Below are 22,889 nucleotides of genomic sequence, written 5' to 3' on the forward strand. Positions count from 1 at the left end.
TGTTTTTCCGCCATTTTGGTTTTTTTTCACCGGCGATTGGATTTGACCAAGATTTAAATACGTTGTGCGAAAAAATTATTTTTCCAGGTGCGATAGGTTAGCCAGGCCGTAGGGTGTCTCCCTGATGCGGAGCAGATTTTCAAGATCGAGCAGTATTTCCGTACTCGACAAGACACTCCGATTACAATCCCATATACACTTTTTACCCCCGAGACATTTTCTGGAAAAACGAAATTTTGTATGGCGGCCATCTTGTTTTTCCGCCATTTTGTTTTTTTTTCACCGACAATAAAATTTGACCAAGATTTAAATAGGTTTTGCAAAAAAAAATTGATCCAGGTATAATAGTTGCGCCAGACTGTAGGGCGTGTTCCTGATGCGGAGCAGTTTTCCAAGATTTGGGATTTTTCCCATACTCACCCGGAGGTCCCGATCACACCCTCCATACATCATTTTGACCCCCCCACGCTCCTTCTGGGAGAACAATTATGTCAGTGAGTCAGTCAGTGGGTTTGCAGCCATATATATTATAAAATAATAATAATAAATTGGAAGTGGAAAAGAAACGAATGACATGACATGACAGGAACAGGTTAGTTTTTTTTTTGTTTTGGTTTTCCCCGAAGGGTAAGGCAAAGGGAACTATGCCCATACAGCCATGTCTGACGTATTTTTTTCTTGATGATTAATGAAATGATGAAAGGTGATGATGATGAAACCTAAGCCCCCACCCTCGGAGTAGACTCCTACTCCGAACCCCAAACGAATTAACTCAAAAGTCCGCATAAACTTTTGAGTTATGAAGCGGCTTCCCGGCACGAAGCGAAAATAGGCAGATACACTTTGTTTATTGAATACTCCAATATAATAACACTCGCGAATGTCTTCCAACTAACCACAAAACACCACTTCGTATTAATTATTTAGATTACTCAATGAAGAAAGCAACTGTCCCGTTCCCGTTTCCCGCCGAAAAGCCGGAACAGGTTAGGTTATGGTCGCATTCAGAATCGAAAAAGATTCATTTCGACGTATAACCTTACCGATTCATAATGAGCGGGTTGTTCGATCATCTGGCAGCAGAAATACTGTTATTATAAAACGTTCGGGTGAACGTAATTTATGAACGCTTCTTTAACGAAGGGAGAGGGCAAGTGACACACCGTTTCACACACGAGCAAGAGCGGCAACGTCGCATTTTCAGCGAACTGACAACGTAGCTACGCACACTAATGGATATTCCGAAGCGTATGACACTGTAACCGTTCACTAATACATTAACAAATTTTAAACAAATATTGATCTCGTTTTTACGATGATTTAACAGTATTTTCTGTTGAAAAGCAATTTCACGCAAATATATACAAAAATAAATGCAAACGAAATAAGTTTCAATGTAAAATTAAGTGGCGTGTGCCCATATTTGAATAAATAAACTAGTATGGAAATCGAACCACCTTAAGGAGGGATCAAGCGAGAAATTGGATACTTCCCTAAATGTCCTTGTTTGGCATTCTCCATACCGTGGGCGTGGGCGGTCATCCTTATTGCTATAGCAAAAATCGCAATCTTATCATCAGACTGAATCAAACATAGATTAGCAAAACATTTACATTTTGTTCTCTACAAACTTAGTTTTAATCAAATAGTTATTGGGACATTATAACGCATCAAATATTTGTAAACTAAAGTTTTTTAAAATTAGCAATGCGATAATGATAAGTGTTGTAACTCCCTGCACAAAATAACAAGCACCAATTGAATACAGCAATAAGTTATTATATTACTCAAAATTACATTACGCAAGGTTGATCAGGTAATGAACTATGATATTTTATTAATACCTGCTTATATGCTTACACTGGTGCTAATTCCTGCACACACCATCTAATTTTATTTAGTTATACCTGTCATTTTCATATCCGCAGAAAAATAAAGGGACGAGTAATCGACAGGCATAACTGGAACACACTTTAGCCAGATATCTAAAACAACCTTCTAAAAATTTCACATTGGTCAATAACCTGGCAGAATTAAGTTGAGAGCACACGTCAAACGGGTTGCATACCAGTGAAATACCTATTTGATTCATTCATTCACTCATTCACTTCAAAATTAATAGCTGTCAATCACCCGTCCCTTTCCCTTTTTGGTGGATATGAAAATGACAGTATAACTTAAAATAAAATTAGATGGTGTCTACAGGAATTAACACCATTGGCACCAGACAGCACAATAAGTGGTAAAATACAGAATTAATTTAATCTTTGGTCTTGTTATTTTATTGCGAAATTAAAGCACCATGTGTGCAACACACAAATCAATCAAAACAGTGGAAGTAACATTACGGTACACAGTATTTCTAACAACCCACATACATAATACAAATCCCATAATTATATAACTAAAATTCAGAAGTCAACCTATTTATTTTTTATTTGAGATAGACTATTTATTTACAACAATTTAAATATGTACATAGACAATTTAATACACAACATTTAACTTTCTTAACATTCCCATTTCGAAGTTACCTACATACTCGTACAATTTACAAATAATAAAAAATCTTCACACCAAACAGTGAAACATCTAAGTCACCTAACATTTAGAAAAATGCGCATCATTAGTAAGCAATGCACTCGCCTGGAAGGAGCGGACACTGCTGTGCAATGTCGTGTTCGATACGAGAGCTGTTAACAAACATTACCCCACAATATATTTATTTCCATTCGCCTCGAACACAATTTATACAACTGTATACATAAATAGATTACAACTAGCCAGCACTGGAGCATGCGATGAAACTCGAATTTCTAATTTATTTATTTCGTGGCTTAAGACTTGGAGGTACGAAACAAGCAATAGGGTAGTTGAATAGTTCGAAGATAAAATGCTAATCTCGGGAGCGCCGGTTCGAACCTCAGTATCGCACTTGCACTAATGAAAGTGCAGTTTTCATTAAAACAGTTGGCTCGAGCAATTTACACGGCGATATGACTCACCATATATCGTTTGTATAACAGACTGCAAGATGAACAAAAATCAATCTTATTTTTGTTTTGTTTTCTTGCCGAATTTGAATTGTGAATTAGTTTGCATTAGTAGTCAGTATTTCCAAAAATTTTCGTTTTGACGTTTTGTAAAAAGTATCTCATTTGACTAGGTTGTCGAGTAGCCTACATTGAAAACTACATTAGAATGCACATGTACTAATGTAGTAATAAGCGCGGAAGCGCTTGACGCGAAATACGATTTTGTGATATTAGTTCTATTTATCCATTTCTTTGTAGTCAATATACCTACTCACAAATTACATTATTGAAAGTAAATAATTATTTTTTTGGTATATCCAACCTATATTATACGGAAAAATAATTAAATACTACCTTGTTCAAGCCAACTTTGGAGAAAGTAGACGGCCCCTACTTATGTGCCATATGAAATAATATTATGGAAGTCAGTTCTTGTTGTTAAAGTATCATTGGCTGTTAAATTATTATAAACTCTGTACTGTATACACGTGAACTGAATTTTGTATAAACCCTGTTTACCTATAATAAATTTTATAAATGCGATGACTATTCCGTGACTATTCCAAACAGTATTGAATGAGGATGTAAAGGAGAACGATAATGGCCCATGCACGCTATATTCAATGGTTATTTATAACTCGCTATAACAATACAGGGACGGGGAAAATAAACATTTATTGGCATTAGCGTTAAGAGTCAATACTACATCGCGACATATATTGCATTCTCTAAATTCTCTAATAAAGTTTTGTGTCTAAACGCGTGGAACGATCACCATTAAAAATTTGTCTAAAACTCTAGAAGTAGAATAATTTGGCGGCGTATGGGGCGACAAGAACTGCCCCGGGGCGATCACAGTGCGACTACCATTGTGTCGCACCACGAAGCGTCACGGTCACGGCACATTAGTTCACATCGACAATAATTAACGAGAGATGTCGCAATGACGACGACGCGGGACAGGATTTTACAAAACCATATGTATTTTCGACTCGACTACAAGCTACCGCTGGATTACGGTCCACTAATGTACGAAAAAGACCGTCGAGTCCCGGCGGCGGCGGGACAGGGCCGCCGACGAGTGAGGCGATAACGACCATCACGCACGATACAGAGACACCTAGCACCGTCGCGTCAGGGAGTCGTGGCAGTGATGCTGATACCAGCACGGTGCTCGAGGCGGGCGGCCGGCGCGGGGCTAGCGGGGCGGCACTAGCACAGGCCGTGCAGGCGGCGCTGCGCGTGCGAGTGTGCCGGCCGCGCGGCCGCCAGCAGGCGCAGCAGCGGCCGCCCGCACAGCGCCACCAGCCCCGACCCCGCCCAGCGCGCCGCCGCCGCCTCCTCCACCTGCACACAACATGTGTCTGTGGTCAACTCCGTCGTGTTATCTGAACCAGGCCTCATCCGAGCCCCGATAGCGCCGAGTTGGGTTCTCGAGCATCTTTTGTAAAAATGCATTAATGAGGTGCCTTACCTCAGCGATACGATTGAGCGAGCGCGACTCCCGCAGGCGGCTGTCGCTGCGCGCGGCGCGGCGGCGGCGGCCCCCCCCCTGCCCCGCGGCGCCGCGCGCGTCCCCCGCCGCGCCGCCCGCCGCGCCCGCGCCCGCCGTGCCCGACCCCGCCGTGCCCGAGCACACGGCTCGCGTTACCTGCCCGAATAGACGACACGTTAGGGATACATCGATAACCTCTCGAGAAATTGAAATTCTTCACATGGAAATCTAAAATCGTCGTTTTCGACCTTCGAATCGTCGAAGGCGAAACGGAGGGAAAGGATCGGGGATGGTGCCTACGAGGTCAAAAGGACGGACGGTATCCAGCCCATTTCCGTATCTACCTCGAGGGTGGTAGTACGAGAACCGCGCGCACCGGCTCCGGCGCCGCGTTCTTGGCTGTCGCTGGAGTCGTCGTGCGAGTCGCGGCGCGCGCGCTCGGGCGGCGCGTCCGCGGCCTCGGCGGCGCGCTTCTTCTTCTCCGAGTCGTCGTCGGACAGGTCGGACGACGAGCACGAGCCGGCGCGCGGCCGGCGCCGCCGCACGTCCAGGCGCTGGCGCCGCGCGGGCGGCGGCGCCGGCGGCTGCCCGCGCGCCGCCTCCGGGGCCGGCTCACACGCGCCGCCTTCCTCCAGGTTCACCTACGGAATCAAACTATTAGTAATACGTATATTTAAAGAAAGCAAGAACCTAATACTTTCGTTCCCCGGTAAAGGTGAGAATTATTGGTTTAACCTAAATGGTCATGACCGTCATGTACCTTGGTGAGGTTGTCGGCGAGTTGCGCCGGCCGCGGCGGCGGCGGCGGCGGCGGCGGCTGGCGCGCGGCCACGTGCAGGCGGCCCTCGGAGCGCGACCCCCGCCGCACGTCGGCCGCCCGCGCGGCGCCGCCGCCCGCCACGCCGCTCTCCTCGTCGTCCTCCTCCTCGCGGACTATGCTGCACTTTCGCGACCGCTAACACATTAGGGAAAATAACCAAAAATTAAAACGTTCGGCGTTTGAATTTCAGTATCTAGTACCATTGCGTGTAGTCGGCTACCCGTCGCTCTTGGCACCCTTTGATTTTTATAAAATATATCCCCCCATCAGCCCAACAGTCTAAGGATTGATTAAAGTTCTGTTGCACAGTAACTTTATAATATAAGTTGTTTATATAACAGGGTAGTACTAAAACCAACGAGAAACGCAACGGATTGAAACAACTATGTAGCCGAGAAAGGCATGTAAAATTACATTATCAGGTGTTAGTGAGGTTAATTAGGAAGAAATAAAGCAGGTACATCAATGGCAAATTACGAGTATAGATTAGATTAAATCATCTAACTCCTCAGGCTTGGTGTTCTGAATAACTCAAATGTTTGTTTACGTGGTATCGTGGAACCATGTAAGAGATACATAAAACCGAAGTGTAGAAGTGTTACCGGCGGCACGTCCTGCGGCGTCCTCGGCGCAGCTTGCAGCGGCGGCGGCGCTAGCAGGCCGCGCGCCGGCCCCCCGCGGGCCACGCTCAGTGCCTCCGGCCGCCGGGCCAGGGCGCGCTCTTCTTGCCTGCAAACATTCATTACGTCACATCCTGTTACGTTACTTATGGGTTCTATTTTCCTTTATGCGTGCAACTGTTGGCCATGTTAGCCAACCCAACCATTTCCAAACGCTGAGATGTCACCTGAAACATTCATAGGTTTCCTTATGCAGCCACCGTTTCCGATGAATCGGGAGAAATTCCCAACGTGTATATTAAAAACAATACTTTCGTTGGTAATCGGTCACTTTCTTCCCTCAATGAGCAATGTACTATTAGACGCTCCCAACCCAACATAAAAGTAAGCTTCGGGATTTTTACCGACTTCAAAAAATGAGAAGGTTCTCAATTCGACCGTATATATTTTTTTTTGTTGTGAAAACTCCTAGCAATTAGTAGAAGCCGACGAGATGTATAGACCGAAACGGGACTCCTAGCAAAAACTAGTATTCCAAGAAAATAAATACTAAAAATAAAGACGATTGTAATTGATTACGCCTCCGAAGTATACTCCATTTGCCTGCAACGTTACATTAACTGACGCCTGTTTCCCACCAGGGTAAGCAGAGACTATGGAACCAATAAACATCTTGTTTTCTCCACATTCATCAATCGTTACGTAGACACGGTTCAGAGTACGTTATGGTATGTTACGTAACGTCGTATTTTAGAATACAAGCCCAGAATTGGAAAGAAGCAATCACCGTCTTGTAATTTCTATTAATAAACATGACACGACAAACAATTGAACAGGTGGTGTATCAATACAACAATTCGGAATTGTCTGTGATATTCAGATGTATAATAGTTTCGGCTTTCGTACATGTAAAAAGGGACGACAGCATAGGCATTTCAGTGGGGAATCTTCGCTAAGTAGGAACCTACCCTCCTACAATGGCTTTTCTTAACCATTGATTGAACATTTTGTAAACATACCTAATTATATTCTTGTAATAGATAAGATAATCTTATAATATTACAATGTTATATTAATTGAAGCACGACATATAATGGCAACACTATTTCTAAGGTTGGTTTCAAATTCAATTAAATTCTTGATTTTTAATGCCTTTTGTTTGATCACAATTCTGCCAGTGGTATCATATTGAAATCGGGAATTCAGGAATCAGACGACGTGGTTTGTCAACCACTGGCAGAACAACAAGGAAATAGAGTTAGAGACCTAAAGACAACATTATCCAGAACAATAACAAGTATGTTATGTTCAGAAGAAGCATGCTTCATGAATCCAACAGACCTACTTAACTACTAATATTACTGTGCATTTAGTCAAAGTAAAACTATATTTTGAACATACTCTATAATCTTCATGCTAATTTCTGTGTCACGAAAAAGCTTCACTAACCTTTTAGATCTCAATTTTCTTTCAGCTAATAAATAATATGTTGCAGTGATGTGATTATATTCATTCTTTTCTAGGGACTCTAAAATTTGCTCCTTGGTGGCTATAGTTCCATTGACCATCCTCTGTACTATGGCTGAGCGATCCTCCTCAGACAGTTGTTCTTTGGCAACCAGCGGCGTGTCGAAGTCCTCCACGGCGATGCCCTCGCCGGCGGTCACCCACGGGTCAGTCGCGATCTCTGATAGTGTCGCACGTTTCTCCGGTTCTCTAACTAACATTCTTCCTATAAGCCTAAAAGATAAAGTTATCATATTAATAGTAAATCTCTTGTATCTTATAGGGGTAGATATTTTTTTATTCAAATGTATGCCCACTACAAACCTTTTACATGAATTTGATATATGTGGTGGTATAGTGTATTTGCAGTCCATAATCATAGTTAAAGTTTCACTATCATTTGCTTCCTGGAAAGGTGCTTGCCCACACACCAGCATGTAGAGGATAACCCCCAGGGACCAGACATCTACCGCGGGTGCGTCATACGAGTCACCTAGCAGTATTTCAGGAGCCGAATATGCCAGGGACCCACAAGAAGTCTCTAATTTTTGACCTGGACAGAATTTATTGCTAAAACCAAAGTCAGTCAATTTCACTACACCTAACTTTTCAAAAAACACAACATTTTCAGGTTTCAAGTCACGATGCACAACATGTAACCTGGAAAAAGAAAATTTGAATTAGTACCCCTCATCAACATAAACATGGCACACAATTTAATTACAAGAAAAATAATCACCTGTGGCAGTATGAGATTGCACGGACAATTTGGCGGAAGTAATCACGAGCTAGAGATTCTGACAGGCCAGACTCATGTCTCATTATGTAGTCATATAAATCCCCACCATCACCTAACTCTAATATTAAATAAAGTTTTGTTTGTGTGTCTATTACTTCATACAATCGAACAACATTTGGATGTTGTACCAGTTTCATACAGCGGACCTATAAAAATGTATTTTATTAGCCAACTTCATACATTTTATTTTATTTTATAACACAAGAATATAAACTAATTTCTCGTTTCTGACCTCTTGAAATAAATGTGATTTTGAAACTTCATCCAGTTTACTTTTGTCTATGACCTTGACTGCAACCTTTTCACCAGTGAAGACATGGCGAGCCAACTTAACAACAGCAAAATGCCCTGACCCAAGTGTATCCAGCAAGTCATAAAGTCCAGCAATCTTGGCGTCGTACGCCCCGCTTCCCACGTTCACCCCTCCCCCACCTACCCCTGCACCACAATTATTCATGGCTTCAACCTAAAATTTAATAATAGTTATTAATTTTATACTACATCTAAGATATGATTTTAAATATGTTTATTTGATATACATACAAAATAAACAAAATAAAATAATATATAAATATTTAATTCACGAAATTATATTATCTATTTATAATAAAATTTATATATCACAACTTTCTAACAAAAGGGAATTAACATTAAAGAAAAAGTAACGTGCAAAATAACTTTCTGTATGATAAGACTAAAAGCTCCATTTGAAGCAGAATTGAATAGCAATTATTAAATAATATTTTGTTTATATATTAGATGGATAGGTACAATATAACTTGAAATGACTGCAATATTTACTAATTTCATGACCTACATAATGTTAGCTATTAACAGAAGAAACTAAGCGATAACACACATTACATAAACCATATGAGAACCACATATATATAAATCTATAAATGTGTAAGAATTAATGCTTACCTATATGGGATTTTTTAGAAAATCTAAGCTCAGCAACGAAAACCTACACTAAAGCCAAACGCACTCGTTAGGTTTCATATATCGTCGTTTGAATGAAGTCAATGCGATAGAAACATGTTCTCAAAACAAGTAATGATAAATATCATAAGAACAGTTACAAAGTTGCATTATTTTAGTTAAAAAAGTATAATTATTGAACGTAAAATTGATTCAAGAAACACAATTTCGCCATTTCACAAATGTTCGTTTTGAAACTCATTTTTACAATAAAGTAAATATTTTTTTATCATTAACAAATTATACTTCAATTTGCTTTAAAAATCACAATGGTACGAAATAATGACGTTAAATGGAAATTTTTATTACGTACTTATATAATATAATTATTAAAATGAAGAAACACAACGAAATAACTTAGTACCTTTACAGCAAAAAATTCTAATTTCTAAACTGAACTTAGAAATGTCAATATAAAGCTGGCAATTCACCACCCAATTTATGAAATTGAAGAAAAAAAATTGTTGTCTAACTTTGTGAATGATCAAATTATAAGGGTCTAAGTCAGGAAGGCGAGTAAAAAAATTCAAACGTCAAAATAATTTGAATAAGCCGAAGAAACTAACCTCAAATTGTTTAGTCTGCTTTATTCGTTTTATTAGTAAATATCAGTATTTAAAAATAAAAGTTAGTGGTTCAATTAGCATCATGGTGTTAGCTCACAGTATAGAAGAAGACAGAACACAAGATGTTCAAATATCCGAGAACGTCACTTTTAATTCAATGCTATTAGCACCCAATACTTTGCAAGGGCTTAAGAACTCTGGGTTCTATAGACCGTCTCCAATACAATTGCATGGTATTCCATTAGGAAAATGTGGATTTGGTAAGTAGAAATGTATGTACGTATAATTACAGTATCAGAGAAGCTCGGTGGCGCAGCGGTAAACGCGCTCGGTCTGCGATTGTTGAAGTTAAGCAACTTTCGCAAAGGCCGGTCATAGGATGGGTGACCACAAAAAAAAAGTTTTCATCTCGAGCTCCTCCGTGCTTCGGAAGGCACGTTAAGCCGTTGGTCCCGGCTGCATTAGCAGTCGTTAATAACCATCATACCGCACTGGGCCCGCATAATGGTTTAAGGCCCGATCTCCCTATCCAATATGATCTTTAGTATCCTATTGAAAATATGAAACTTGCTTTACTTTTATTTTTTAGACTTAATACTCGAAGCAAAATCTGGAACGGGAAAAACAGCAGTATTCTCAATCATTGCATTGGAAAAATTGGATCTGAATGTAGGATTGCAAACAGTGATTTTAGCACCAACTAGAGAGATTGCTGCACAGATTTGTGATGTCATTAAACAACTTGGATCAAGTTATGAAGGTATGTTCTGTAGTACAATTCTTGCTCTACATATATTAGTATTTGTGTCCATAAACTACTTATTAACAATAAACAGCAAAGTAAATACAAGTTAGTATTAAACAAGTTTTTTTCAGGTCTAGTTGTTGAAGTGGTAATGGGAGGCATACCAGTGGAAGAAGATATCAATAAGTTCAGAGATAAAAGAGTACACATCATAGTCGGGAGTCCAGGACGATTGCGGCATTTAATTCAAGACAAGTATATTGATGTGTCCACTATAAGGCTTTTTGTCCTGGATGAAGCAGATAAGTTAATGGAAAAATCTTTCCTACCTGACATAAATTATATTTTTTCTTCTTCACCAAAACAAAAACAAGTTATAATGAGTAGTGCCACATACCCAGAAACTACAAAATCATTCATCCAACAATATCTACAAAGTGGCCAACATGTCTGCCCGGATAGTAATACCATACTTCTTGGTATAAAACAAAAATTAACAGTAGTAAAATATAACAGTAATATTATCAAACAAACAAAAAATAGGTTTGAAGAATTGCAGAAAATATTGTCACATATTGCATTTAAGCAATGCTTGATTTTCTGCAACTATCAAGTTAGGGTGGCAGAACTACATAAAATGTTAACTAAGCATAATTGGCCTGCTGAACAATTATATGGTCAGCAAGAACAACTAGACCGTTTGGATGCTTTAAAATCTCTTCAAGAATATAAGTGTAGAATTTTGGTTTCCACTGATTTGGCAGCTCGTGGAATAGATGCTTCCAATGTAGACCTGGTGATCAATTTTGAGCCTCCATCTGAGTGGCAAACATTTTTGCATCGAATAGGCAGAGCTGGTAGGTTTGGATCTTATGGAATTGCAATAACTATGGTCAGTGCAGGTAAAGAGGAACAAAAATTTTGTGAATTAATAAAAGCTTTAAAATTCCCATTGAATGTAAGTAACCTGTGGAATGATGAACAAGCTGGCAGTGAAGTTGCCAATCCTGAGCCACAAAATTCTGAAACTTCCTGCACTAAATCCTTAATAACAAATAATAGAGAAGGAACCCATAAAGAATTATGGACATTACTATCCAGTGATTATAAATCAAGTGAGAATGAGATAGAAAGCTTTTCTAATTTATATGATTCTTTCAACAATCCTCCAATAGAATCATTTTCTGATCTCATAAGTTCACTACAAATTCATGATACAAAGCCACACGAAACTGTAATGAACAACACATACAACCTAATGCCTATTCAGTCTATACTTGACGATAAGTATTTTAAATCTATTAATATAACAAAAGATGACAGGAACAATGATATTGTTAACAAGGAAAAAGGTAAGAAAACCTGTGAATTAAACAATAATGTTGTGGATATTGGGATACCAGTTGTTTCACACACCACAAAATCACATGACCCTAAAGATTATCATGATTTACTTAACAAGGAAAGTAATTCTGATGAGGAATGTAAGAAGATACCCAATGCTAATGAAGCTTTACTCAGAGCAGGACTTCCAACAGCTTTTGGAAAATGTAAAAAAAATTGTAATAATTCTTTTACAGAATACAATAATGCCAAACAAAAGTTTCAAGTATCATCACATGATCTAGGGCTACAAAGTACTTCTGTACAAAATAATAAAAACAAAACTTTGAATGAAAATATAGAAAACTATGTTAATCATGATAATTTAAGAGAATCTAATAAACTTCGAAAACAAATTACGAATATCTCACACCATAATGAAAATGAAGCTTTTGGACACTACTCAAAGAGTGATCAATATGACACATATCACAATCAATACCTAGCAAACAAGGCCGAATCCCATTGTAATGTGAACAACTCAAGAAAAGCTAATCATCATAGTATTAATAACGAAGATGAAGATTTCGGGTATCACTCAGTAAGTTACCAATATAGAACATTTCAGAAGTCACAATGTACAGAAAAAAATGTGAAATCCCATGTTAATAAATCAAGAAAATCTGAGGAACATAGAAAAAAAGCTAGAGAGGTTTTATATCATGGAGCATATTATGAAAATGAGGCCCTTGGACACAACTCTACAAGTGATGAGTATGAAACATACCATAACAATGCATATAATAAAGACCTTGAATATTCAACCCTCAATATAGAGTACCTAAATGTGAGTGATGTTGTCAATTACACAACTTGGTATAAAAACCTTAAAAATACAGTTAATCAGCTACAACTTGCAATATACACTGATGAACTGTCAAAAATTTAAAATGAAATTATAGCAATTATAAATACAAGAAAATATTTGGTACCTATGTAAAAAAAACATTGTTAACATTATTTACTGTTTTAATAAAAATGCACACACACTTACACCATTAAGATAATACTGTTTAAAAGTAGGTATGAAAAAAAATAGATTCAAGGTAACAATATATTATGTTTGCATAATAGAATTCTCTAAATAAAAATAAACCTTGTTTTATACTAATTTACAAAAAATAAAATTGTACAAAGAAGTCAATTTGTTCAAATCCAGTGACTAGATAGATTTGCTTTTGTTTTTCAATAACAGCTAAACAAGATTTCTTATGTCCGAAGACTTCTCAAAATATTTATCTTGATTTAAATCCCAAATACCCCTTCTAAATGCAAAATATGCTACTATAGCATCTCAATTGAATTTCTATGGAAAAAATATTTATTAATTTTGGTCTCTCCATTTTAGTCCTTCTTCTCATGAGTTTCTGTAACAATGAAAAAATATTAAGATTATATGATTTTATAATGATGATATTATAATATAGAAGCATCAATATTTGTTTTACTATATTTACCTGCTGGTTCTTCCTCATCTGCATCAAGTATATCTGCGCAGCACACAGAGTAACAGATTAGAGATAAAAATCCTAGTGGTAAGCCAAACACAAGAGCAGTCAGCACTGGATTCCCTCTCCACATATTTGTAAGGGTTGTTCTGGTTTCGAAAAATCCTCTGTAAAGCCGGACAAGCCAGTTGTTACCTCCATAAGCCTGTAATGTAATAAATATGGTAAGTTAATGTTTTTTTAAAAATGAAACTTCTAAAAAATATAATATAATAATCTATATACTGGGGCTTGTTGATTATGTATCTGTTCGAGGAACATTGAGATTGCTTCAGGAGTCATCAAAACCGGGTCATCATCTGGCATATGGTGATGACTGGTGGTAGAATTGAGCACCAACAAGTGGGGTACAGTCAATTCTGACATGGCTATAGAGTTAGCCAGTTCTGGAGAGCCCATCCAGCCGAATTGGAAACGTGGGTGTAGATCTCGTTTCTGTTTCCTAGAAGAAAATAAATTACATTTAGGATTACAAATAAATATCTATCCATCTGTTCTATATTAGAATAAAAATCCGACAGAGGGAGTGTGTCCTTTCTACCATGGTGGTTAATTGTTATGAGCACTCCATAAGGTTCATCATATCTGTCTTAGGACTTTGTATCAACAGGGTCTGCATGCTTTCTTTGATTACTTATGACTCTGCCCACCCCATTAGGGATTACGAGCATGAGTTTATGTATGTAAACAGTACTAACTTTATGATCCCTTCAACCATGTCTTTGAAATCCCTTTCAGTCTGAGTGATCTCACTGAGTTTGTTTTCCGAGACAACAACAATCACAATGTACTTCTCTGTGTCCATCAGTTCATTTATATTAGACCTTGTAATTTTTGGGAAGAAACCAAATCTCTCTGTATTAATCCATTTGTCCAATGTTACATTCAATGCTTCCTTGTCCTGTAGTAAGTCAGGGCTTACTGAAAATTATAATTTATATGTATTGGCAGATCATAATATTGTATTTAGACCATACACATGTAAAAAACATACCATCAAAATAAAATGCCTCATCTTCTTTATAAACAAACACAGAAGTTTCATTTGGTGGTGTTAAATCATTTTTTATTACATCATGTGACATTGCATAAAACCAAGTGTGAGGTTGATACTTTTCAGCATGTAGTGTGAATATCTCCTATAATTTAAATAAATATGATTAGCACCTGACATTTCATTTGTTAAAATTAATATGGTAAATATAATTAATAATATAGTTTTACCCAGAGAGGGCCATGTTGCTTGCCCACATATCCAAAGAATACAGAATGTGCTTCTTTCAAATACCCTATGCTATCCGCATGTGTCACTTTCTGAACAGCTGATTGAGACATACGCAATGCATAGTTCACCATATCTTCTTTCACTCTTTCTCCAGTGTATTCATGTTGGTATGTTCCCTTTATACTGTAACATGTATAACATATTTAGATTGTAACATGATCATATTAATGTTTTCATAAATAGCCTCTATGCTAGGCTAATAAAAAACATAGAAAGCATTCTGCTGCTATCTTCCGAGGCATGTCATAAGAACTAACAGAGGCATTGTCCATTTTGTATGATCTATATGGATTAATTGCCTTAATAAATAAATAATGATTCATCATAAATCAATTTTAGGACTGTGTAGCTGCATATTGTCTTCTGATGTCACTAAGGCCATGAGTTTATGTATCTATAAGGATTATAAATAAATTACTTACAATAGAATAGTAGGATAAGCTCTTATTTTAAAGTGAGTGGCCACAGATGAAAATCTGGTACAGTCCACTTTGGCCACTTTAATGGGAGAATTGTAGAGTGACTGTGCCACATGTGCCCACACCGGCTCCAGTCGGCGGCAGTGAGCGCACCACGGTGCGTAGAACTTTACAAACCACAGCCCGTCATTGCTGATGTCAATGAATTTATCACTCAGCTCCAACACGCGTGAAGAGAACACCGCGGAAAGGGCTAAAAAATTGACATCATAATAAGCAATTACAGAAATGAACACAGCATAATAATATAGAAATCAATACAATACCTGAAATACTATAAGTTTCTGTGGTGTTTGAGTCGAATAATTTAATAATTGGCGTTAGGAGAAGAGAAGGATTGCACACGAGTTCTGAGTTTGTCTCAAAATTTTTGTGTTAATTGTGTATTATTCTCCCCTTTGTATTGTTTAATCGTATTTGTTCTGTCCATTGGTGTTGGGTAAGTGTTTTGTGCTTATTTAATGCCAGGTATCGTCGACGATGTCGTCGATTCCACCTAAACCACCGGACCCATGTGCTCGCGTGCAGGATAGTGACTGTTCTGGCCAGGAAGTAGAGATGGCTGATATGCCGCCCCCAAGCCGTAAACGCCGAGACGATTTAGATACTAATATTGATATCCCCAAAAAAACTAAAAATTCCCCATCTGACTCACTGCAAAACATTTGGGTTCATGAAAACTTCGCCGACTCGAAAAAATACACTGATAATGACGACGGTCCCTTCATTGTCCATGTATCTCGCCAGGAAACTCACCCCAAAGCAGGTACCACCATTAGCCCAATCCAATTTGGCAAGTTATTAACTCATGCAAAAGTTACTGATGTTGCACGAAATGGAGTTAAGTTGGCGGGTCGCAACCGCATTTCCATTGAGTTCTTGTCCCCAGAGGCGGCAAATAACTTCCTAACAAACCCCTTGTTAGAGTCAAGTAGATTCTCTGCCATTATACCTACTTATAATATCACAAGGATGGGAATCATCCGTGGTGTTCCAACAGACTGGAGTTTATCTGAGTTTGTGGACAACGTTGAACTCCCAGATGGCTGTGGCCACATTTGTAAAGTCCGTAGACTAAACCGGAAAGTCTCAAAAGATGGTGTTAATGAATGGATCCCTACAGGCACTGTTGTTGTTACATTTACGGGTCAAACACTCCCCCAAAAAATTTTCTGTTTTTATACTTCACTTCCAGTGGAAGTGTACGAGCTACCCACCATTCAATGCCACAATTGTTGTCGATTTGGACACATTGCCAATGCCTGTCGCTCCAATAAACCTAGGTGCTTCCGATGCGCCCAACCTCACGCTGGGAACAACTGTTCCGTTCCAGAGGCAAATGCTACTTGTTTACTTTGTTTAGGTAGACACTTTGCCACAAGTAAATCTTGCCCAGAGCTTGGCCGTCAAAAAGTAATTAAAATTACTATGGCTCAAGAGAACATCTCCTTTCCAGAGGCCTCAGCTAAGGTGCCACCGGTTCGCCGTGCGTATGCTGACGTGGCAAAAACTTTGTTTGCCCCAGTAGCTCCTCCACAATCCCCTCCATCTCCCCATAGATTTATATCATACTCACAGCCTCACAGCCAATCAAGTTATCGGAAAACAGTTTTTACTCCGGTAGTGCGCCCAAGAGCTCCCTCGAGTCCGGGATATGACCGTGTAGCCCATCAGGCCTTAATTTCAGATAGAGATCCACCAGCCCCTAATAATGGGGTTTGTTTAAATAACTCTCCTACTCCGAGAGGAGATAATCTGTTGGACCTTTTAGTGTCAATGCTCGTCAATATATTGAATAGATATAGTGATTTTTCACCACCGTCCCACGTTGCCAATTTGTTAGGAGACTTGTCAAACGTTATTAACAAAATTCAAAATTATTCAGTGGAACGCTCAGAGTCTACGTCCTAAGAAACATGAAGCCTTACTCATGATTAATTCTCACGATCCAGGAGTCTTTGCTATCTCGGAGACTTGGTTTATACCGGGATCCTATTTTAGGCTACCGGGCTTCTCCTGTCTCCGGGATGACAGAGCTGATGGATATGCTGGTGTTGCATTGTTTATTAAGTCTACATTTACGTACTCCCGTATTCCTCTTCCAACTATAACAGGTATCAATGCCATTGCTGCCAAAATCCAAAATGTAACCATTATTTGCATCTATATCCCTAATCCCAGCGTAATTTCAATTTCGGACATTGAGTCAATTTTCTCCCACGTCTCTGGACCTGTTATTATTGTAGGGGATTTTAACATGTCACATTTAATATGGGGTGGTCCTGATTATGACTCCATCGGCTGTGATCTGGTCGACTTGATGGACTCCAGGAATCTTTGCCTCCTTAACGATGGCTCTCCAACGAGATATACTGCTCCGGACCGCAGAGTCAGCGCTGTTGACCTATCTATGTGCTCACCGGATATTAGATCTATGATCTCTTGGCAAATCCTACAAGAGAAATTTGGAAGCGATCACTACGTTATCGTTATTTCGTTTGACCAACCATCCCCTTCCCTCAGGTCTTTCGAACCCTTATTAAAATATCGTCTGTCTCGCGCAAATTGGGATAATTATTCTATTGAGGCTGATGCCAATTCTCATTTTGTCCCTCTCATCAACAATTCCAACGTTGAGGAAGGCTATAACCTTTTTGTTGAAGGCATTTGTAAAGCTGCAAATAATAACATCCCAATTAAAAAGTCTAAGATTGGTAGTAAAGTGTCTCCCCCTTGGTGGGATGCTCATTGTTCTGATATGTACAAACGCCGTAAAGAGGCAGAAATTAACTACTGCCTTACGATGACCATAGAGAACTATCTGCTTTTAAAAAAAATTTCAGCAACTGCCAAACGTTATTTCAAAAAAAAGAAACGGTCCTCATGGGTCCGATTCTGCCAGTCTCTTTCCCCCCGGACTCCTCCCTCCTTGTTATGGAGATCCATAAAACGTTTTAGGGGTTCTTTTTCTGGTCGTAGTTGCGACTCGAATGATTATTCAAAATGGATACATGAATTCACAAACAACCTGGCTCCTTTCTCGGCTGCTAACCGTGACTGCTTATCTTCGCCATACCCTTCTGCTTTTCCTCATCACTCACTCAATGATCCATTTTCTATGGTAGAGCTCCTATCATCCCTTCAATCCCTTAGGGACTCATCGCCTGGTATAGATGGTATCCCATATTCCTTTCTTAAAAAATCTGGCCAATTTACAAAATCTTTATTCCTTTCAATAGTTAACAAATTTTTTGAAACAGCTTTTGTTCCAGAGTCTTGGAAAAACCAGATAATTATCCCAATTTTAAAACCAGGGAAAAACCCTTCGAAATGCTCTTCCTACAGACCTATTGCTCTTTCGTCAACCCTTTGCAAGACCATGGAACATATGTTAAAAAGAAGGTTGGAGTGGTTTGTTGAAAGTAAGAATATTTTAGCTAAAACTCAGTATGGGTTCCGTAAAGGTTTGAGCACCACTGATAGTATAGCTATTCTAACCACAGACATTAGAATTGCCCTCTCCAACAACCAGTTCTTAGTGGGAGTATTCCTCGATATCTCCGCTGCCTATGACAATGTCCTGCTTCCGGTTCTCAGGCAGAAACTGCTCAATCTGAGTATCCCTGTGAGGTTAGCATATTTCGTATGTAACTTGTTGATGGAGAGATCAATACAGGTTCGCGTCCAAGGTTCCCTTCTGGAACCAAGGCGTGTATGGAGAGGTTTACCGCAGGGTTCTGTTCTTAGTCCCCTGCTTTACAGCCTTTATACTTACGACCTAGAACTATGTGTTAATTCTTTTTGCAGTGTCCTCCAGTATGCTGACGATCTAGTCTTATATGTTTCGTCTGACTCGTTAGAAGAGGCAACTACCAAACTTAACCAAGCTCTCTTATACCTCGAAGATTGGCTGTCAGATCATGGCCTGTCCCTGTCCGTAGGGAAGAGTTCCGCGGTTGTATTTACTAGAAAAAGATCTTTCCCGGACGTTGACATATCCTTTGCGGGCGAACAAATTCCTGTCCGCCAAGGTGTAAAATTTTTGGGGATATATTTGGACAAAACTATGTCAGGCAAAGACCATCTAAATTATATCGTAGACAAATGCGAAAAAAACATTAATATATTACGCTCCCTATCAGGTGTATGGTGGGGTTCTCACCCCTACTCTCAAAAACTAGTCTATAATGCTATTGTCCGTTCAATTTTTGATTATGGGTCTCTTGTTTTGGAGCCTTGCAATAAAACCGCGTTAAGAACTTTAGATAAAGTCCAATATCAGTGCCTGAGGATTATTCTGGGTGCAATGAAAAGTTCTCCCACAAATGCCCTTCAAGTAGAAGCCTTAGATCCCCCTCTAGACACTCGTAGATCTTATCTCGCTGACAGATATTTTTCTAAAATTATTCAGTATAACAATCACCCTTTATTACCAAAGCTAGAACTTCTCTCATCTATTATCCCACGCAACCATTATTGGTCCAATAAAGAACATCCATGTCTTATTAAGAGTCTCCAAAAATTTAAGGCCCTTGAGTATAAATGCTTTCAAACAAATATAAACCCTCTTTTCTTGACTTCATTTGATTCTCTCCTTTTTAAACCGAATATCATGCTCAGTTTTGGAATATTAAAGGACTCACCTGGTGCAAATGCTATCTTTGATGACAAAATTAATAGTGCATATAATGATTGGTTGCATCTTTATACAGACGCTTCAAAGGCAGATGATGGACGGGTTGGTGCCGCTGTCTGGGCACCAAAGTACTCAACCCTTTTAAGTTTCAAATGTCCTCCAATATGTACCGTGTTCACAGGCGAAGCTGTTGCTCTATTAGAAGCTGTTAAATTTATACGTGCCCATAACTTCCAAAAAACTATTATCTTTTCAGATTCTTTGAGCTGCCTTTATGCAATCGACTCAAACCAATTTACCTCCATTTCTAAATCACCTTTAATCTTACAAGTTAGAGAAATCTTATATGATTGCCACATTAATAACATTGAAGTAGTCATTGCCTGGATACCAAGCCATACGGGAATCAGAGGTAATGAAGTAGTTGATTCATTTGCTAGGGAAGCAATAACGTCCGGATGTGCCGATCATTATCAGTTTTACGCGCTTGATCTCGCGTGTATGGCGAAAGTAGACTTAAATAAAGCTTGGCAAAAAAGTTGGGATCGTTCCAAGCAAGTAAAGGGGCGGTACTATGGAGATATCCAACCTGAAATTCCCTCAAAACCATGGTTTTTCCGTTATCGCTCGGCGGACAAACAAACCACATCGGTTATATGCCGGCTCCGTATCGGCCACGCGTGCACCCCACTAAATTTATTTAAACTGAAGATACGAAATTCTCCCATGTGTGACTGCGGAACTGAAGAAGGCTCCACAGATCACATTTTCTTCAACTGCCCCTTACAACCTATCTCTTTGTATGATATCCTGCCATCGAAAATTCCCAGGCCCATCAATATGAAATCCCTGCTTTTATACATTAACACGCCTTTCATTAGACTATTTTGTAAATATATTCATAGATGTGATATTAAATTATAATTATCTGTTATACTGACCAATTATTAAATTACTGTTATTAAGTGTGCATTTGTGACGTTTTGTTTTGTCTGTCTGTGTGCTTAATACCGTGTTTTCCTATTTCAGGTAATACAATACTTATCCCTGGAATTGACTTTGGATAAATTTATCAGACATTCTCTATGGACAAGTGTCTTTTCTATACTTGACTCTGGCAGTAATGGTTGTCTTCTATACGACGACCGGTTGCCATTAACCATAAAGTTGAAGTTGAAGTTGAATACAATACCTGTTAAAAACACGAAACACAATCCAAGTAAGAAATTCATTGTTTGCAGTTTGTGGCCTAGAACTAATCTAATTAATGCGTACGAGGCATTTTATATACACATACTATTCACTGATATAAATAGGTACTTTGTACTCTGAAAATTTATGTAAATCTATTAATTTTTGGAAGAGAATTTAAGTAGTAAGTATATCACCCACCCTTCAACGAAATCAAGTGACAATGTTTTTTTTTAGTTAAGTTTACATTGGCGTAGATGGAAGTATTTTGAGCCAAAGTTAGAAAACTTTGTTAGAAAATGACAAGATAGCCCAATGTTACCATATTATTATATTATATATAGCTGCAAACCCACTGACTGACTGACTCACTGACTCACTGACAGGGTTGTTCTCCCAGAAGGAGCGTCGGGGGGTAAAAATGGTGTATGGGAGATGTGATCAAGGTCTTCCGATGAGTATGGGAAAACTTCCAGATCTTGGAAAACTGCTCCGCATCAGGGAGACACCCTACAGTCTGACGAAACTATCACACCTGGGACGATTCTTTTTCCGCAAAACCTATTTAAATCTTGGTCAAATCCAATCCCCGGTGAAAAAAAAACAAAATGGCGGAAAAACAAGATGGCCGCCATACAAAATCTAATTTTTCCAAAAAATGTCTCGGAGGTAAAAACGATGTACGGGAGGTGTGATCGAAACGTCAAGCTGAGTATGGAAAAACTGTTCGATCTTGAAAAACTGCTCCGCATCAGGGAGACACCCTACGGCCTGGCAAAACTATAAAACCTGGAGCAATAATTTTTTCACGATACCTATTTAAATCTTGGTCAAATTTAATTGCCGGTGAAAAAAAAACAAAATTGCCGAAAAACAAGATGGCCGCTATACAAAATTTTGTTTTTCCAGAAAATGTCTCGGAGGTAAAAACTGCGTATGGGGTTGTAATCGGAACATCCCGTTGACTATGGAAATTTTTCTTGATCTTAAAAAACTGCTCCGCATCAGGGAGACACCCTACGGCCTGGCAAAACTATAAAACCTGGACCAATTTTTCTTTCGCGAAACATATTTAAATCTTGGTCAAATCCAATCCCTGGTGAAAAAAAACCAAAATGGCGGAAAAACAAGATGGCCGCCATACAAAATTTTCGTTTTTCCTGAAAATGCCTCGAGGGTAAAAATGATGTATAGGGATGTGATCGGATCCTCATGTTGAGTATTTCAATACTGTTTGATCTTGAAAAACTGCTCCGCATCAGGGAGACACCCTACGGCCTGGCAAAACTATAAAACCTAGAGCAATTTTTCTTTCGCGAAACATATTTAAATCTTGGTCAAATCCAATCCCCGGTGAAAAAAAAACAAAATGGCGGAAAAACAAGATGGCCGCCATACAAAATTTTCGTTTTTCCCGAAAATGCCTCGGGGGTAAAAATGATGTATGAGGAATGTGATCGAAACATCATGTTGAGTATGGAAATACTTTTCGATCTTCGAAAGCTGCTCCGCATCAGGGAGACACCCTACAGTCTGGCGCAACTATTATACCTGGATCAATTTTTTTTTCGCAAAACCTACTTAAATCTTGGTCAAATTCAATCGCCGGCGAAAAAAAACAAATCGGCGGAAAAACAAGATGGCCGCCATACAAAATTTTGTTTTTCCAGAAAATGCATCGGGAGTAAAAACTGTGTATGGAGATGTAATCGGAACGTCTTGTTGAAAATGGAAATACTTCTCAATCTTTGAAAACTGCTCCGCATCAGGGCGGCACCCTACAGCCTGGCAAAACTATTAAACCTGGAGCAATTTTTTTTCGCATTACATATTTAAATCT

The 22,889-nt window shown here is 39.0% G+C and overlaps 3 protein-coding genes across 3 annotated transcripts; 1 reads left to right on the plus strand and 2 right to left on the minus strand.

Annotated features, from left to right (window-relative positions):
* Positions 1-2,135: 2,135 nt before the first annotated feature.
* LOC126372325 (SNF-related serine/threonine-protein kinase-like) lies at positions 2,136-9,422 on the minus strand. The gene is made up of 10 exons (XM_050018026.1): positions 9,200-9,422; positions 8,508-8,741; positions 8,216-8,421; positions 7,801-8,136; positions 7,420-7,710; positions 5,953-6,079; positions 5,291-5,485; positions 4,875-5,171; positions 4,510-4,686; positions 2,136-4,382 (listed from the first exon to the last, which is right to left on the minus strand). Exons 2-10 carry the CDS (start codon positions 8,730-8,732, stop codon positions 4,248-4,250), a joined length of 1,989 nt encoding a protein of 662 aa, XP_049873983.1. The 5' UTR covers positions 8,733-8,741; positions 9,200-9,422; the 3' UTR covers positions 2,136-4,247.
* Positions 9,423-9,688: 266 nt separating this feature from the next.
* Positions 9,689-13,386, plus strand: LOC126372296 (DEAD-box ATP-dependent RNA helicase CshE-like). Its single transcript, XM_050017985.1, has 3 exons — positions 9,689-10,082; positions 10,412-10,582; positions 10,699-13,386. The coding sequence occupies exons 1-3, from the start codon at positions 9,905-9,907 to the stop codon at positions 12,837-12,839; spliced, it is 2,490 nt and encodes an 829-aa protein (XP_049873942.1). The 5' UTR covers positions 9,689-9,904; the 3' UTR covers positions 12,840-13,386.
* On the minus strand, positions 12,991-21,288 carry LOC126372307 (protein disulfide-isomerase TMX3-like). The gene is made up of 8 exons (XM_050018000.1): positions 21,051-21,288; positions 15,166-15,415; positions 14,683-14,866; positions 14,453-14,597; positions 14,157-14,379; positions 13,684-13,900; positions 13,408-13,603; positions 12,991-13,317 (listed from the first exon to the last, which is right to left on the minus strand). The coding sequence occupies exons 1-8, from the start codon at positions 21,088-21,090 to the stop codon at positions 13,295-13,297; spliced, it is 1,278 nt and encodes a 425-aa protein (XP_049873957.1). The 5' UTR covers positions 21,091-21,288; the 3' UTR covers positions 12,991-13,294.
* Positions 21,289-22,889: the final 1,601 nt, after the last annotated feature.

Source organism: Pectinophora gossypiella, chromosome 14 (genome assembly GCF_024362695.1).
Source record: "Pectinophora gossypiella chromosome 14, ilPecGoss1.1, whole genome shotgun sequence".
In the NCBI taxonomy this organism is placed as follows: Eukaryota; Metazoa; Arthropoda; class Insecta; order Lepidoptera; family Gelechiidae; genus Pectinophora; species Pectinophora gossypiella.

Excerpts from the sequence above, each read along its gene's own strand:
- LOC126372325 (XM_050018026.1), bottom strand. The coding sequence starts at position 8,732 with ATGAATAATTGTGGTGCAGGGGTAGGTGGGGGAGGGGTGAACGTGGGA. Across the intron at positions 6,080-7,419 it reads AGAAAATTGAGATCTAAAAG|GCAAGAAGAGCGCGCCCTGG; the intron begins GTTAGTGAAGCT and ends GAATGTTTGCAG. Across the intron at positions 4,687-4,874 it reads CTCGTACTACCACCCTCGAG|GTAACGCGAGCCGTGTGCTC; the intron begins GTAGATACGGAA and ends CTATTCGGGCAG.
- LOC126372296 (XM_050017985.1), top strand. The coding sequence starts at position 9,905 with ATGGTGTTAGCTCACAGTATAGAAGAAGACAGAACACAAGATGTTCAA. Across the intron at positions 10,083-10,411 it reads ATTAGGAAAATGTGGATTTG|ACTTAATACTCGAAGCAAAA; the intron begins GTAAGTAGAAAT and ends TTTATTTTTTAG. Across the intron at positions 10,583-10,698 it reads ACTTGGATCAAGTTATGAAG|GTCTAGTTGTTGAAGTGGTA; the intron begins GTATGTTCTGTA and ends AGTTTTTTTCAG.
- LOC126372307 (XM_050018000.1), bottom strand. The coding sequence starts at position 21,090 with ATGAATTTCTTACTTGGATTGTGTTTCGTGTTTTTAACAG. Across the intron at positions 14,867-15,165 it reads GCTTATCCTACTATTCTATT|TATAAAGGGAACATACCAAC; the intron begins GTAAGTAATTTA and ends TACATGTTACAG. Across the intron at positions 13,604-13,683 it reads TACATAATCAACAAGCCCCA|GCTTATGGAGGTAACAACTG; the intron begins GTATATAGATTA and ends ATTACATTACAG.